The sequence below is a fragment of the Engystomops pustulosus genome, chromosome 6 (assembly GCF_040894005.1).
Source record: "Engystomops pustulosus chromosome 6, aEngPut4.maternal, whole genome shotgun sequence".
NCBI lineage: Eukaryota > Metazoa > Chordata > Amphibia > Anura > Leptodactylidae > Engystomops > Engystomops pustulosus.
The window spans coordinates 73,802,879-73,817,823 of record NC_092416.1 but is presented as its reverse complement, the minus strand read 5'-3'; the positions used below and the strand labels follow the sequence as shown (position 1 = coordinate 73,817,823).

The window sequence follows — 14,945 nt, the reverse complement described above, 5'->3', positions numbered from 1 at the left end:
TCAGATATCCCTCTGCTGAGAGGTAGCTACAAAAGTATTGGTTGAGACATTGCTCTAGAAGTTAAATACATAAGCAGGAGCTACAGAGATCTCTCGGGTAGTTTGCTACAGTGTATCGATGTGGAGTACAGGATATTTTGTTTACAGACCTCTGCTGGCACCTTTGGCGTAATGTACAGTTACACCCAAGTGATCACCACCTTTAACAACTCTATGTATTTTTTAATTTTCTTTCTAGCCCGCACCATTTTGGAGTTATCAGTGTCCTTATTTTTTGTTGTCTGCTGTCTGCCCCAGCCCAGAACTTCCCATCTAAGCCGAATTGGCATGGTTTCAATAGCCAATAATTAGGTTCAGATGGGTGTTCTTGAACACGAGAAAACAGTTCAGCTCCACCCATCTGACAGAAGAGATCCAAAAATAATGACATTTATGGCTGGTGTATAATACTTGATTGATTTGCAATTTCCCCTTTTACACCACCTCCAAGCCAAGTGGGCATGTACCGGCTGCAATGCTCGGCTGCGTAGGGTTGTCTGGCTACAAGGCCGGGTGCCATATACACTAAGAGGCCACTGTTTGGCAGGGTTAACATCCAGCACTGGTGTTGAGTTGAGGTTGTTTGTTAGGTTTTATAATTCATATTGATCTATTCTGAACATTGCTTTGTTATCACTGTAGGCTCTGCTACGTCGTGGGGTTGTGGAATTGTTACTGACCTCTGATAACAAAGATGGGATAAGCTCTGGCAGTATGGAAGGAGGTAGGTTCACCAGTTAAGACACATGTCCCTGCGTAGGGACATCACTCCTTTATAACTTGTAGTAGAGACTTTACCCTTGTTCTTAACGGTAATCTGTCACCATATTTTTACATATACAGCTAGTGACAGGTTTCCATGGAGCCCTATTAACTAACTGACACCCTTCTTTTAGCTAAAAATTGTTTCACTTACATCCCTGTAAATCAACATTATTTTATATTACATGAGATCGAAGGCAGCGTGTCCTGCTTAGTCGACCCCACCCTCTTCTTAGATGATGTCACCCTAGTCACATAAAATGCAACGGTCCTATTACATTTCCAAAGTCCATGGAGGCTGCTGTGTTTTCATGTGATCAGATACATACATGGGGTAGACATTGCAGATATCATAATGGTCAGATGACTGTAAGTTCCCAATTATGTAACAGAGGTCTCTCTCAATGTTCCATAAAACAGAATATCATAGCCCTGAGACCTGTCAATCAAGAACAAGGAGGTGGGGCAAATTAAATATACAGGACTCGCTTAGTTTATGACTCGCATCAGGTGATTTAAACTGATTTTGTAACATTGCAAAAGGAACCATTTAGGAATAAGGGCAATACTTTTTAATCATAGTGTTTAATGAAGTCTTTATTTTGAGTGTGTTAATTTGCATGGTAGGTTCTCTCTAATGCTACAAGAAATAGTATTTAATTAAGATGCAGCATAATCCAAATTAAAATTGTACATGGATTGTACGTCATCATGGATGGTACGGTGATACAAGGTGCAAAAATTTTCTTGCATCATGAAAAAGGAGGACCCCGTCTTTACTACACTGTACTTTTAACAGACCAATGAGATGGCTGTTTTATACAGGTAGTTTTAACACTATTAAAGAGGTTTTCTCACCAAACAAGTTAGGCCCTATCCACATGATAGGACCTAACTTACTGATCGGTGGGGGTCTTCGTGATGAGACCCCCACAGATTGTGTGAAAGAGGGGTCCAATGAGGTCCAAGGTCCAAGGACCCCTTGTCGCTTCCTGAGATGAGTGGAATAGACGGCTCTCTCATGTCACCTGAGCCCTTGAAACTTTAAGGTCAAGTAATAGTCATGGTATAGCTGCTTATATTCACCAGGAAGAACAGCTGATGGGAGATTTGTTTTTATCATATTTGTGTCTCCTATTTCCTGCTTTATGTATAAGTGAATTTCTTAGGCCCTTTTCACACTTTTGTTTTTCACGCACAAGTTCTGCTTCGTGCTTTTGATGTTCCCAACTTGCGTTGCGCTCTCTGTCCCACTGTTTTTAATGGGCTTGTTCTTATTAGATTTTTTTTTTTTCATGGAAAAAAAAACACATGCAAAAATCACAGCATGCTCTACTTTTGCATATCACTCACGTTTTTATGGAGACGCATCAAAAACGGATAGCACTTGTGAGCATTGCAATGGATGGGTGATGTGAGAAAAGGCAGGAAGTGGCATGTGCGTATTAAGTAAAGAATCGTGTGATTTAAACAACAAGCGTATGAAAAATGCAAAAAACACCAATGACTCCTAGCATTAACTGATCAAAAATGCAGGCAAATACTTCAGTTTTTCATGCATTGCTCTCTGACGTGATCTGCAACGCAAGTGTGAAAGGGGCCTTAGACAACTATCAGAAATCATTTGTCATGGCTGTTGTAAGACTACACATAGTAGTTATGGCGAGATAGGTGTAGTTACATTACTCTCTGTAAACCCTAACTCGTATGATTACATTTATATTTCTATTACACAGTCTTGGCCACCATTAATTTCCAGAAGATTGAGCCCATCCTCTTCACCTATCTAGAATCCATCCAGGTAATTTATATGTTTTCGGTGCTGATGGGTCTGAAGCTTTTACACTTTATGATGGCCTCAGATATTCTTTGTGGGGGAAAAAAAAGAAAACGCAACCTATAGTCTAGGACGTTTTGTCAAAATATGTGTTGGCTGGGCCTAAGATCCCAGTTTGGTAACACCCTTTTCTAGGATTTTCATTTTAATGTCCTACCCTTCCAATACTAGTAACCACAACTGTACAGCAGTTCAAGCGCAAGCAATAACATGCGGTGTAGTCTTTCTGAATTTGTTGTGCTATTCCTATGATATCTCATTTATACCCAAAATTATGGAAGAGTCTGTAAGGGGGTTATCATTATATTTTCGAGGCGAGATGAATCATATCCCTGGAGTAACTTGGTGGATCTATTAGGCTCTTCTAGTCAATGAGGCGTGTCAGGTGCAAGTATTGTCTCCCGCGATTTCGTGACGGATTGGGCACTGATAATATTTTCACTTTTCTTTAATGGGGTGGACATGGCTTATTATCTATTTCTATTGATATATTTGTGGACCACTTCTTCCATACTGATGTAGTTTCATGTCATTTTTTTTTTTTTTTTTCCCTCGCAGGGTAACAAACCAGTGATGGTGATGGAGTATTGGACTGGATGGTTTGACCACTGGGGAGGGGATCATCATGTTTTTGATGTTGACCGTAAGTAATCTTTCACTGAGGAGTAGTAGTGGATCTATTGTTACCTTTTGACTTGACATAACCCTTTTGATTTCTTCAGAGATGGTGACCACTGTATCTGAAGTGCTGGGTAAAGGAGCCTCTATTAATCTCTACATGTTTCATGGAGGTACCAACTTTGGTTTCATGAATGGAGCTCTTCACTTCCATGAATACCGTGCAGATGTCACCAGTTATGGTAAGTATCTAGCGCAGGATGAAGCCTGGTGTGCTCTTCTTGCATGCTGGATATCTGTAAATTCACAAATTCCTCTTCTATCACTAAAAGTCATGGCATAGTAATACTAAATAACACATAATGAGATAGCAGATGTGTGTATGTAAATCTACATGCTGAAGGGGATGTTTGCCTTATTCACATTGAGGCTTAAATATACATGTAGAGCTTCCTAAGGAGTGATACAGTGCAGTTCTAGAAAATATGTCTGCCTACTTCCAGAACCCGTGTCTTGTGGTGCATGTGATACTACATGTCGGTCCCATTAATCAGACAGTTCCAATACCAGACCGGTGTGTCAGTGTTTCTTAAAGGAACCAGTCATGTTTTTCTAATCCCAAACCATCTTACCAGAATACTATTTTATGTTATTTGACTATAATATGCCTTAAGTTATAATATCTGTGTCTGTTTAGATTATGACGCCCCTCTGACCGAGGCTGGTGATTACACCTCCAAATATTTCAAACTTCGAGATTTATTCAGCAAACAGTATAGTAAGTATGGAGTCCTGCAGTGACATCTGCGGTTTTGTTACATCCCATTAAGTATTGCATAAATATTGCTTGCAACTTTTTCCACTGCACATAACGGAAGCTACCCTTCCATGCACTAAACCCCATTGGGGAACGGTGGTTGAATGGAAGATCTTTCCTTGCGTTACGTTATTCTCTTCTATATAATGGAAGAGGATAACATAATCCTCTGAGGGTGTAAACTGGGTCTAAGGCCTCATGTGTACACAACCATGGGGGAGAGTTATTTATCAGTCTATGACAGAATTATGTCGTAGTTTGCACTAAAAATCTGTCTCACCACATTTATAAAGGGTTTTAGACAGTTTTCTGGCTCTCCTACGTCTACCTCGACAAAAGGATGTGGTCTAAGAAAAGGGGGCATGTCCTCGCGCAAAAAAGCTCCATGCGCCAGAAATGCTGCAGACAGATTTGTCCTAATTTTCTGGCATAAAGTAAGCCAACTAATAGGAGGTGCAGAGTACGACTAGACAGTCTTATACTAGGACAGATTTATCATCCAGCATTAGACACTTATATAAATCTGGTGCAGAAGAAGACTGTCTAGTCCAACTCTGCACTGTCTAAGCTTATCACACTTTTTACAAATCTGCCCCACGTGTGCCTAACAGGTCACAAACAACATTGTGACCTCACACAGCTGATGTCCATAGGAACTAATCGTCCACAAATCCGGGCAGGAATAGGACCTGCTCTATTATTTGCAGAGGCTGCTCAGCATGTTCACTGCGTGGTGATACAAGGTGCATGCACCCTTCATCATTACATGCACCTTGTATATAAGTCTATGGGGCCATGAGTTAGCTGCAGTTTGCAACTACCTTGTTATGTATCTGTTTTTGCCTACAGCCTTTATACACACAGTATTGAGGCATGCTTTTTATTGCCCTACAGTGCCTTTTTACTATAGTTTTCGCACAGCCATGTTATCAGACCCTGACTGTGATATTACCATCCCCCCTGAATTGCTGTGCAGCTCCAGAAGTGTCGGCACATGTCAGTCTTGCACTGTAATCATACACATGGCAGTGTCTCTAGACTATTTTCCTTTATTTGTTGTCTTGTAGTTGAACCTCTTCTTCCAATGCCTTCTCTGTTCACAAAGACTTCGTATGGAGCCGTGATACTAAAACGCAGCCTGTCCTTGTGGGATACATTACAGCTGACTGAAGAGGTAGGAGATCTACAGTAGAGGTGTAAGACGCATTGTATTCTAAGCAGTCACCCTGCATGATGATATAGTGCTATGTACAAACACGTTTTTACAGCTTTAAGGCTTGTATAGCTCAGTGGTTTCAGACTGCAAACAAACTCTGTGTAGTCTGATCCTCCAGACTTGCTCTTTCATTCTGCTGTTTTTTTCTATACAAATATTGTATGAAGCGGCTTAGGACATGAACACAAAACCGTATAATACTCTTAAAAAGAAATAGGCTGGTCTGCAGATGGCTTTGGTTAAGAGACACTGACCACTTTTTCAACTATGTCTTATGATCCAAAGTATAAGAGATCAGATATGTGAATAAAGATGACACTACTTTGTATGCAGCCATTCAAGTCTGAAGTGCCAGTGAATATGGAGAACCTGCCTGTGAATGATGGGAATGGCCAGTCTTACGGCTACACCCTTTATGAGACTGTCATATACGGTGGTGGAAAGTTTCATACTAAAGGAAATGTCCGTGACCGTGCACAGGTGAGGATGGATTTACAGTGAAATCTTTGTTTTATTTATGTTAATGTGGCTTACACTATATTTAAAACATGACTCCTATCTTCGAGATATCACACCTATTCACGTGTTGTCTGTCTGTGGATTAGTTGTGGAAGTAGTACACGTCACTCAATGTTGGTGGTATGGGTGCACAAGTAGGCTGCAACACCTCTCAATAAATCTTGAAAAAAACTTGGCTGCGCTGCCAACCTACAGCGGGGTCTCCCGCGCTCCACAGCTCCCCAAGCGCCACAACGGTCATAGAACCGTATTCACACCACCGCAAGCCCAGCAATCCGTGCCTGAAGAAGGTGTGATGTTATAAGACCGAAACGTTGCATTAATTTTGGATTGCCGATTCACTATAATAAAATATGCAAATAAAGTATCACGGGAGTGCCAAGTTTTTTTCAAGATTTGTCTGTGGATTAGTAGCATAGTATTTTTGCTTTAATGTATTTAAAAAGAACATGTCAACCCATTTTCACATATACAGCTTGTGACAGGTTCCTACAGAGTCCTATTAACTGACACCCTTCTTTTCACTAAAAATGATTTCCCTTACATCCCCATAAATCAACTTTAACTTATATTCCCTGGCATTAAAAGGGGCATATCCTGCTTGGCAAGCTCCTTAAATCACTCTTCCCCATGTCCCATGCCTCTTTTCAGCATGTCAGGATGACATTATCACAGGTCCTTTAGCCTCCTAGCATTAGCAAACTGCACACTATGAATTTATCTGATCACATGAAATTACAGAAGCCTCCATGGAATTCTACTTCTCCCCATCCTGCATGGTAGCTGCTGTGATTTTATGTGATCAGATACATACATGGGGTTTGTTATATATATAACTGGACCTTAGATCATGTCATCCTGATCACATAACTTTAAGTGCCCAATGATGTAACAGAGCTCTTTATACAGCAGAATATCATAGTAATTTCAATCAGGAACAAGGAGGAAGAGCAATGCAAGTAAAAATGAATATGCATGACTTACATCAGGTGAATTACAAACTGATTTATGTAACATTGCAGCCATGGAAATGAACCATTTAGGGATAAGGGCAATGATTATTAATCCAAATTTTTTTAAGAAGTCTGTATTTTGGGTGGGTTAATTTACATTGCAGGTTCTCTTTAAGCTGCAGTTAGAGATTTGTGTGATGTTTTAGTTTCTTGTGGCATTATGGCACCATCTAGTGGTTAAAGGCAGGCTCACAGGTTGTGCAATTAGGTAAGATCATTGTTGTCCATGATATATATCTTTACTTTTAAGTGCTCGGTTTGTAAGGCTTGTAACAGCCAATGAGTAGATGAACAGATACTGTCCAGACACAGTGGGTTGTGAATCAGTATCTATGGGCAGTCAATGCTAAACTGGTGATTGGTTGTAGTGGTACAATGTCTTTCGACTCAAAATGGAGACCCACATTATTAGGGTCATGTTATTTTTTTTTTAAACCAAAGAGTCATTTAAAAGTAATAAAACTAATTACAAACGGTCCCTTTTAATGTAGCAGGATCACTTGAATGAAATCTGATGTAATTCTGCAGCTCTTGTTTTTTACAGGTGTTTGTTAGTGGTCAGTCTGTGGGTTTTGTGGACTATAAAAATCAGGAGCTGGACATAGCTGAAGTTCCGGTAAGTAAGCGCTAGGCTCTGTCCACTTGTCCTGCCCCCAAACCCGCCCCTCATGAATACGCGGGACCGCTTTGACAGTGGTCTGGCCCTTGTAATGTACAGCGCAGCAGTGTTAGTTAGCGTTATCGGAGGTTTCCAATAACGCTAACATTGTAACACTGCTGCGTTTGTTTTTGCTCTAGGAGCTGCTTACTTTAGTTTCATGAAATGGCCCCAGCAGAACTCCTCTTTAATTATATGGCCACATCAGAGCACTTCCTTTAATAAAATGTGCACTGCCGAGCCCTCCCCCCATAAAAGAAATGTTCACTGCAGGGCCCCCTCCCTGAGTCCACATAAAGCCTCCTTGAAAAAAAGTCTCCTCCGTCATCTCTTCCGGCCCGCGCGCAGCACAATGATGTTATGTGGCCACGACCCAGCCGTGTCAGAGTAAGTGCGGCCGTGGGCCCAGGGGAAGCCAAAGGCCCCGGGCGCCTGCCCATACCGACTATATGAAGAGAGACACAGAAGTCTATGGGGGCCTGAGCTGGTCGCAGGTCATGGCTTCCATAGCGGCTTTGTAAATGTACCCTTAGACTAGACAGTGCTGCACAAGATTCATATAAGAGTCTGATGCTGGATGATAAATCTGGTGTAGTACTTTTTGGTGTCAACCACGCCCCCTTTTCATAAACTATGCACATTTTGACATATTAGTCAAAGTCAGCACCTAAAAACTCTCAGGCAATAATTTAGAGAATTCTGTAAATCTCCCCCTTGTGTTGCCGTAACATTTGATCTTGCATTCAGAGGCTTAGTAATCCATACACCTGTAAGAGCATGACATCTGTTCAAAGACTGATCTAGATTTCTATGTTAACATTCTTGAAAATCTTGAGAAAATAGTTACAAGAGGTCTTGTGTTTTGGAAGACCACACTAGTTAGTGGCAGAAGCTACCTGTATCCTGTAGGATAAAGCACATTAATCTTGTTCCAGGGTTATAGAAAGCTGCGAATCTTAGTAGAAAACTGTGGAAGGGTCAACTATGGAACCAGGATAAACGATCAACGCAAAGGTATCTATGGCTCAATATCCCACTTATTATAAACTACATGGGGATTCTCTGTGACTGACTCACTTAAATGCAGTCTTGGAACTACAAATTCCAGCATGCGAAATGCTCTCTGAATCATGGTCCAGAACGTATTGCTGCTTAACCTATTTTTAAAGTAATTGTGCTACCATTCTTTTCTATTACATAGTTCCTGATCACATGCATAGACATAGGCCAAATTCTCTCTGGCTGCAGCCACCACTAGAGGGTACCTGTTGTATACAGAGTTGCTTTATTCTATATATAGTCCGCTCCACCCGAAGGTGGCTACAGGAAGACGAAACTTCATTGTGTAACCATGGCAGATAGGATTTAGGGGCTTTCTATTTTTTTATATCTATTCTGAAATGACTTTGCAAATAAATTAACACAAAATGATGTTCATAGTCTGTACATGGTAAATGGTTATAAAAATTGTGGGACCCCTATATATTTCTTCACTATCTCTATAATCTGCATCTATAGGATATTGTCATAATGTGGAATAGAAAAGATTACACTGCTAGTATTGGGAACCATTGTTCAGCTCTTGTCCTATTAAAATTACTATGGTATGCTATATATACATTGGACAAATCCCCTATAAGTATCCGGATGGGATTGAGCAGACCATGTAAACACAGTAAAGTTACAATAACACAGGAGCAGTATATTAAAGGACACCTGTCATCAGGTCTCTGTCACTAGTCCTGTCACTACTACCTGTTGGAGCAGCTCACAAGGATCCCATCCCAGCCTTTATCTAGTCAATTCGTATATTAATCATTATAAAATCATCTATTCTTTATTATGTAAATGAGGCTGGTCACATGGTCAGAGGCAGTGATGTTACCCTTCCCCTCTCCTCCCCCTGCTCAGGTCTGTGTGTAATGTATAGTAAAGCATTGCTAGTGCTTAATCTGCAGCCATGCTGCATCCTCCTAATACACAGAGACACAGACATCAGCTACACAAGTACCTGACATGTTCTGCTATAACATGTGAGAGACACAGACATCAGCTACACAAGTACCTGACATGTTCTGCTACAACATGTGAGAGACACAGACATCAGCTACACAAGTACCTGACATGTTCTGCTACAACATGTGAGAGACACAGACATCAGCTACACAAGTACCTGACATGTTCTGCTACAACATGTGAGAGACACAGACATCAGCTACACAAGTACCTGACATGTTCTGCTACAACATGTGAGAGACACAGACATCAGCTACACAAGTACCTGACATGTTCTGCTACAACATGTGAGAGACACAGACATCAGCTACACAAGTACCTGACATGTTCTGCTACAACATGTGAGAGACACAGACATCAGCTACACAAGTACCTGACATGTTCTGCTACAACATGTGAGAGACACAGACATCAGCTACACAAGTACCTGACATGTTCTGCTACAACATGTGAGAGACACAGACATCAGCTACACAAGTACCTGACATGTTCTGCTACAACATGTGAGAGACACAGACATCAGCTACACAAGTACCTGACATGTTCTGCTATAACATGTGAGAGACACAGACATCAGCTACACAAGTACCTGACATGTTCTGCTATAACAGGGGCGCTAGCACCAGGAATCACATCATTATACAGCCTCACACCATTATACAGGCTGTCAGTCAAGCACTGGGGGTGTGGCTGTACCTCCCACTCATGAATAGAGTGGACAGCTTTAATATGCTAATGACTCATTGGACATTTCACAGGTCATTTGCAGACAGCTTTAGGACCTCATTGCTTAGGTTTACAGCCATGTAGAGGGACAATGAAGGGACAGAGGCAATGCTTTCTAATGGCAGTTTATGAAAATATATTTAGTTTAGGGGGTTAATTTGCCTGATGGGTTCTCTTTGAGGGCGTATGAGATATCAGATATATGCGTCAAGAAAGATTAACTACTAAGACTCGCCCAGCAGCTGAGCATACTGTACACTTCATAGACAGATAGCTGTCTGCTGGAGGTTCATTTGCCCAATAGATATTTTAGGCATCTCCCTCGTACACATTAGATGGATGGGTGGGATAAAGCTTATATATGAAGTTCTCCTCCTAATGATACGTCTTTTGCTCTCCTCTGTACATGGCTCAGGTCTGGTTGGAGATGTCTTCCTGAGAGATGTTCCCCTGAGGAATTTTAAGATCTACAGTCTGGATATGAATTCAACCTTCATAAACCGGTGAGAGGTTGTAACCCTTTGTGACACCGCAGCCATGTCCACATATTGATGTCCAGATCATCTTCTTCTGTTTTGTACAAGGCTTGACAGTATCCAGTGGTCAGACGTAAGCGAGGAGAAGGGTCCTGTATTCTGCCAGGGAGCGCTCCAGGTCAACTTTTCCCCAGGAGACACCTACCTGTCCATGAAGGTATATCTGTGTGTGTCTATACCCTTTCTTCCCGTAATCCCAATTTACACAGAATAGTAACAAGGAAATCCAAATCCTTTATAAATAAACATGATGGTTTATTAGGAGGTGATGTCATGATGCCATGAGTTTTATAGCATTATATTGACCTCACCGAAATAATGTTCTGACTCACTGTTTTGCTCTCTGTTACAGGGCTGGAAGAAAGGAGTGGTGTTTGTGAATGGGAAAAACCTGGGTCGATACTGGAATATAGGACCTCAAGAGACCCTTTATGTGCCAGGACCCTGGTTATGGCTAGGAACCAATACAGTGAGTGACTTCATACTTTTCAGTGTTTGGGATGTCACAACATTGGGTCTATACAAAATATCTTATCTGAGTTTCTCACAAGTTTCAGCTGGTTGTTCCACTTGTCTCCCCAAATCTGAATAACTTCTCTTGGGTCAGTTATCTTATAATAATAATCATTCTACTATGTGTTTGAGTGTTGTACTGTATGACATCCACAACACCTGGACCCAGTTTAGTTCATAATATCATTCTGTAGTGAACATTTTCTTTGTGGTTTAGTTTTTTGTGAGGTCTATGTGTATATAGTATTTACCATTGATAAAATATTCCATTCCCCAATGAACACTTTGTTTTGCAGATAACAATATTTGAAGAACAAGAAGTCGGCAGTGCTTTATATTCTGTGGATTCTCCTTACCTAGGAAGGACCCAGTATGTGGACTAACTGGAGCTACAGGAAACCCTCGGAAATATTCCAAGGCAGCCAAAACCAGCCAGATTGTTTTTACCGTCCAACCAGCTTCCATTCAATCTCTATATCCATAAATTGAGTGGCTATTCTGCCAAGAATCTTATCCGTCCATTTTCCAGCTTGTGGTCCTAGCTCATGGTTCAGTTTATACAAGGTTGGTAAGAAACCTAATACCTTACAAGAGACTCGGTTCCTGTTGTAAATGATCTGCACTTCCTGACACATAAAGGAATCAATACAGACCCAGGTCTTGGCTCCTGCTGTGTCTGAGCTCTACAGAAACGTGAGAAGCAGCCGAAGACATTTCACCGGCAGGAACACAAACGTCTTCCATATCTCCAGTCCGTTCACTGGAGAAATCTCTCCCTTTTTCTACATGGAATTTTAATGCAAAAAAAAGACAATGATCTCAGGGTCCAGTGGGGACAACATACAAAATGATGAGGACTGTAATAATTTATTTTATATGCTATTTGTAGATGACAGGTAGGTAACTAATGTTAATGACATGATGGTGGGGGTCACATGATCCATTTTATAAAAATAAAAAGGATTTTTCCTCTTTTGTAATTATAAAATCCCCTTTGCTCACAAGATGACTAGATGGAAGGTTCTTTGCACACAATCGTACAATTTGTCCCTGTGCTATCTATTGATTCAGCAGATAGTCCATGGACAAATGATTTTTCTGTGGGCTCTTACATGTGACTTTGTGAGCCTCATTGCTCGGGCGAGATGGTGCAGTCTTTTCTACCACCATCGGAGCATGTATAGACCTCACCCGCTGATGCCAATATTAACAATGTCTGATGCTTGTGGCCTGAGAATGCACACGTTTGTGCACATGTAGGGTCATGAACACGGACAAGATGAATGTAGCATTAATCATTAATAACATATTTTCATCTTAGATCCAGAGATCAGTCAGATCTAATTCTTCTCACAGCTGACAATTTGTTATAATGTATTGAATACATCTATAAAGGTTCCTTTCTGCCCCAAAATTGAAGATCCGTGGGTGGAAATATTGTTGCTTATGAAATGAATATCCTGAAAGCTTTATATGTAAAACTATATACCCTTGAGGCTTTGCCATCACATAGGCACTCTCTTTCTATGTTCTCTGTAGAATACAAATATATATCATTTTCTCCTACAATTTGCAGCCAACAAGAAACATTTTAGACGACTTTTTCACAAACATTCATTTTTTTTTTTTCATTTTAAATATGCAAAGAAAAAAAGTTGAAACAAAACCAAATCTCATTTCCATAGAGGAAAATAATTGTTTTAAAAACAGCAGCTTGTGGTATCTGCAGAAGTGGCACATGGAGGTTGGCATGGTCTGGAGGGCAGCGCCTGTGTCTCTCGTCTCATGGTAAGTGCTTTTCTCAGCGGCTTGTTCTGTAGGATAGGATTGGGCCTTTGAGTCACTCTTCTTTTTTTTTAGCACTTGCTTTTGTCTGACCAACCACAATATTTGAACAATGGGAAGAGAATTCATCACTGTAGCCAGAAGGGGGCACTGTCTGAAGGCATTTCATTTGTCCTAAACATCTTATTGAAAAACACAGCGGCTATTTACGTAAAGATTATTTCATCTTGTACACCTAGTATACTGTAACAGATCAATATGGATAAAGCAGGCACTGATTTTAATTGTAACATTATGTTGTCTGGAAGGGGTGTAATATGCAAACTATGGGCGTCATATAAAACCTAATATTGTCAGCAGCAAGTGTGCTCAGGAAGTGGTAATGTTATCATTTTTATCTCTAAATTCCAATACTGGACACTCTTCTCCATATCCTTCTTGTAGATCGCATTGCCTCTAAAACTGCTCCACCTTCATCAGTCATACACCCCTCTATGTGACTAAATGAAATGATCACATTTTTGGTAGATATGAGGCCTTACAAACTGTGAATTAGGGAGAAAAGGTTCAGCTTTGCATATAGATTCCTTTTTATTTGCGGCAATAAGATGATGTGAGCTTGGAGAGGCACTGGTAAATATTACCAAAGTAAGGGAACTTGTCAGTAAGGTAATATCCAGGTACAGTGATGAATTCAATCATGTCACATAATGACCAGCAGATGGCAGCAGAGGAGCCTGCACCTGCAGAAGGGTTATAGATGAGATGGACTATGGGGGTTCAGTCTTGGGAACATCACACCTGACGGCAGAGAATGGAGCTAGAATGTCACTGTCACCATTGTTGTATTTGTCACTGATCAGCGAGAGCACAGCTTTGTAATATCGGCTTATGGAGGGGAATTCTTTGTAAGACGATGCAGCTTTCTTCTTTCTCCACATCTCCATCACATGTGCTGTGCTTGTAGAAAAATATAACATACACATGGAGTCCTGTGCAAGCTGCAGGGCAGGGGCCAACACTGCTGGAGAACTTGTCCCCAGGGTGTCTCTCATCTTCATAAGAAGAGGCCCAAGCAGCGATCCGGAACCCAAAATACAGCCCCTGTATGGAGACAGAACGCAGAGCAGTCAGTACAACCCAACCATGAACCTGAAGAAACTACGGGAAAGATTTATCAAGGTATGTTTCAAGGTAAGGCAGTGCAAAGTTAGACTGAGACCTTATCCTGCAGTAGATATATCACAGGGTCAAACCTTGTCTAAGCAGATTGATAAATCTGCTCCTATGTCAAAATTATGGTAATCATCCCATAGTATATGCAGTATGCTAAAGTTTTACAAGGAAAACAAATCGCAAATACACATAATTATCTTAAGAATACAAGTTTTTCCGTAAGTGACCATATGGATGTCACATAGCTACGATCTAAACATCACGTCTGTCTGGGATTACTTTGGCATTGCCTTTACCCCTAGAAGCATCTGAAAGTGGATGGGTCTTACCACGGAGTCCCTGTAGGGGTTGATAAGTAGTTAGTTAATATTTAGGTTAATAAGCACTGGGAAGAAAGATCCTTCCTTATTTAAAGTGAACTTGTTCTGTACCCACCATGTCCTAAACAATATCTATTTTGTGATAACTTTTATCTCCTCATGGGACCTCTTACAACACCTGCTATGTAACATAGCCCTGAAATTCCTTATGTGTATTATGGGGCTTAACTCCTTCCTGCCGAGGACCTTTTTCGTTTTTGCGTTTTCTGTGTACTGGAAAGCTGGAAAAAAAAATCCAAATGCAGTGAAAATGGTGAAAAAACGCATTTGCGAAGTTTTCTTGTGTGGTTGGATTTTACTGATTTCACTGTGCGCCCCAAATGACATGTCTACT

General features: G+C 40.8%; 2 protein-coding genes across 6 annotated transcripts in view; one reads left to right on the top strand and one right to left on the bottom strand.

Annotated features, from left to right (window-relative positions):
- The window catches only part of GLB1L2 (galactosidase beta 1 like 2), a 35,694-nt gene extending 21,681 nt beyond the window's left edge, over positions 1-14,013 (top strand). Inside the window, exons 7-19 of the mRNA XM_072156547.1 lie at positions 682-763; positions 2,538-2,602; positions 3,197-3,281; positions 3,361-3,498; positions 3,954-4,034; positions 5,141-5,247; positions 5,623-5,769; positions 7,366-7,437; positions 8,415-8,493; positions 10,637-10,724; positions 10,806-10,914; positions 11,110-11,226; positions 11,567-14,013. Of these exons, the coding sequence (XP_072012648.1) occupies positions 682-763; positions 2,538-2,602; positions 3,197-3,281; positions 3,361-3,498; positions 3,954-4,034; positions 5,141-5,247; positions 5,623-5,769; positions 7,366-7,437; positions 8,415-8,493; positions 10,637-10,724; positions 10,806-10,914; positions 11,110-11,226; positions 11,567-11,653 (1,257 nt within the window). The 3' untranslated portion in view covers positions 11,654-14,013. The remainder of the gene's footprint in view (positions 1-681; positions 764-2,537; positions 2,603-3,196; positions 3,282-3,360; positions 3,499-3,953; positions 4,035-5,140; positions 5,248-5,622; positions 5,770-7,365; positions 7,438-8,414; positions 8,494-10,636; positions 10,725-10,805; positions 10,915-11,109; positions 11,227-11,566) is intronic.
- B3GAT1 (beta-1,3-glucuronyltransferase 1) overlaps positions 12,868-14,945 on the bottom strand; it is a 161,659-nt gene continuing 159,581 nt past the window's right edge. For all 5 annotated transcript variants that reach the window (XM_072156552.1, XM_072156549.1, XM_072156551.1 and 2 more), the window contains one exon: positions 12,868-14,159. The gene's annotated coding sequence lies outside the window, so the exon portion shown is untranslated. The remainder of the gene's footprint in view (positions 14,160-14,945) is intronic.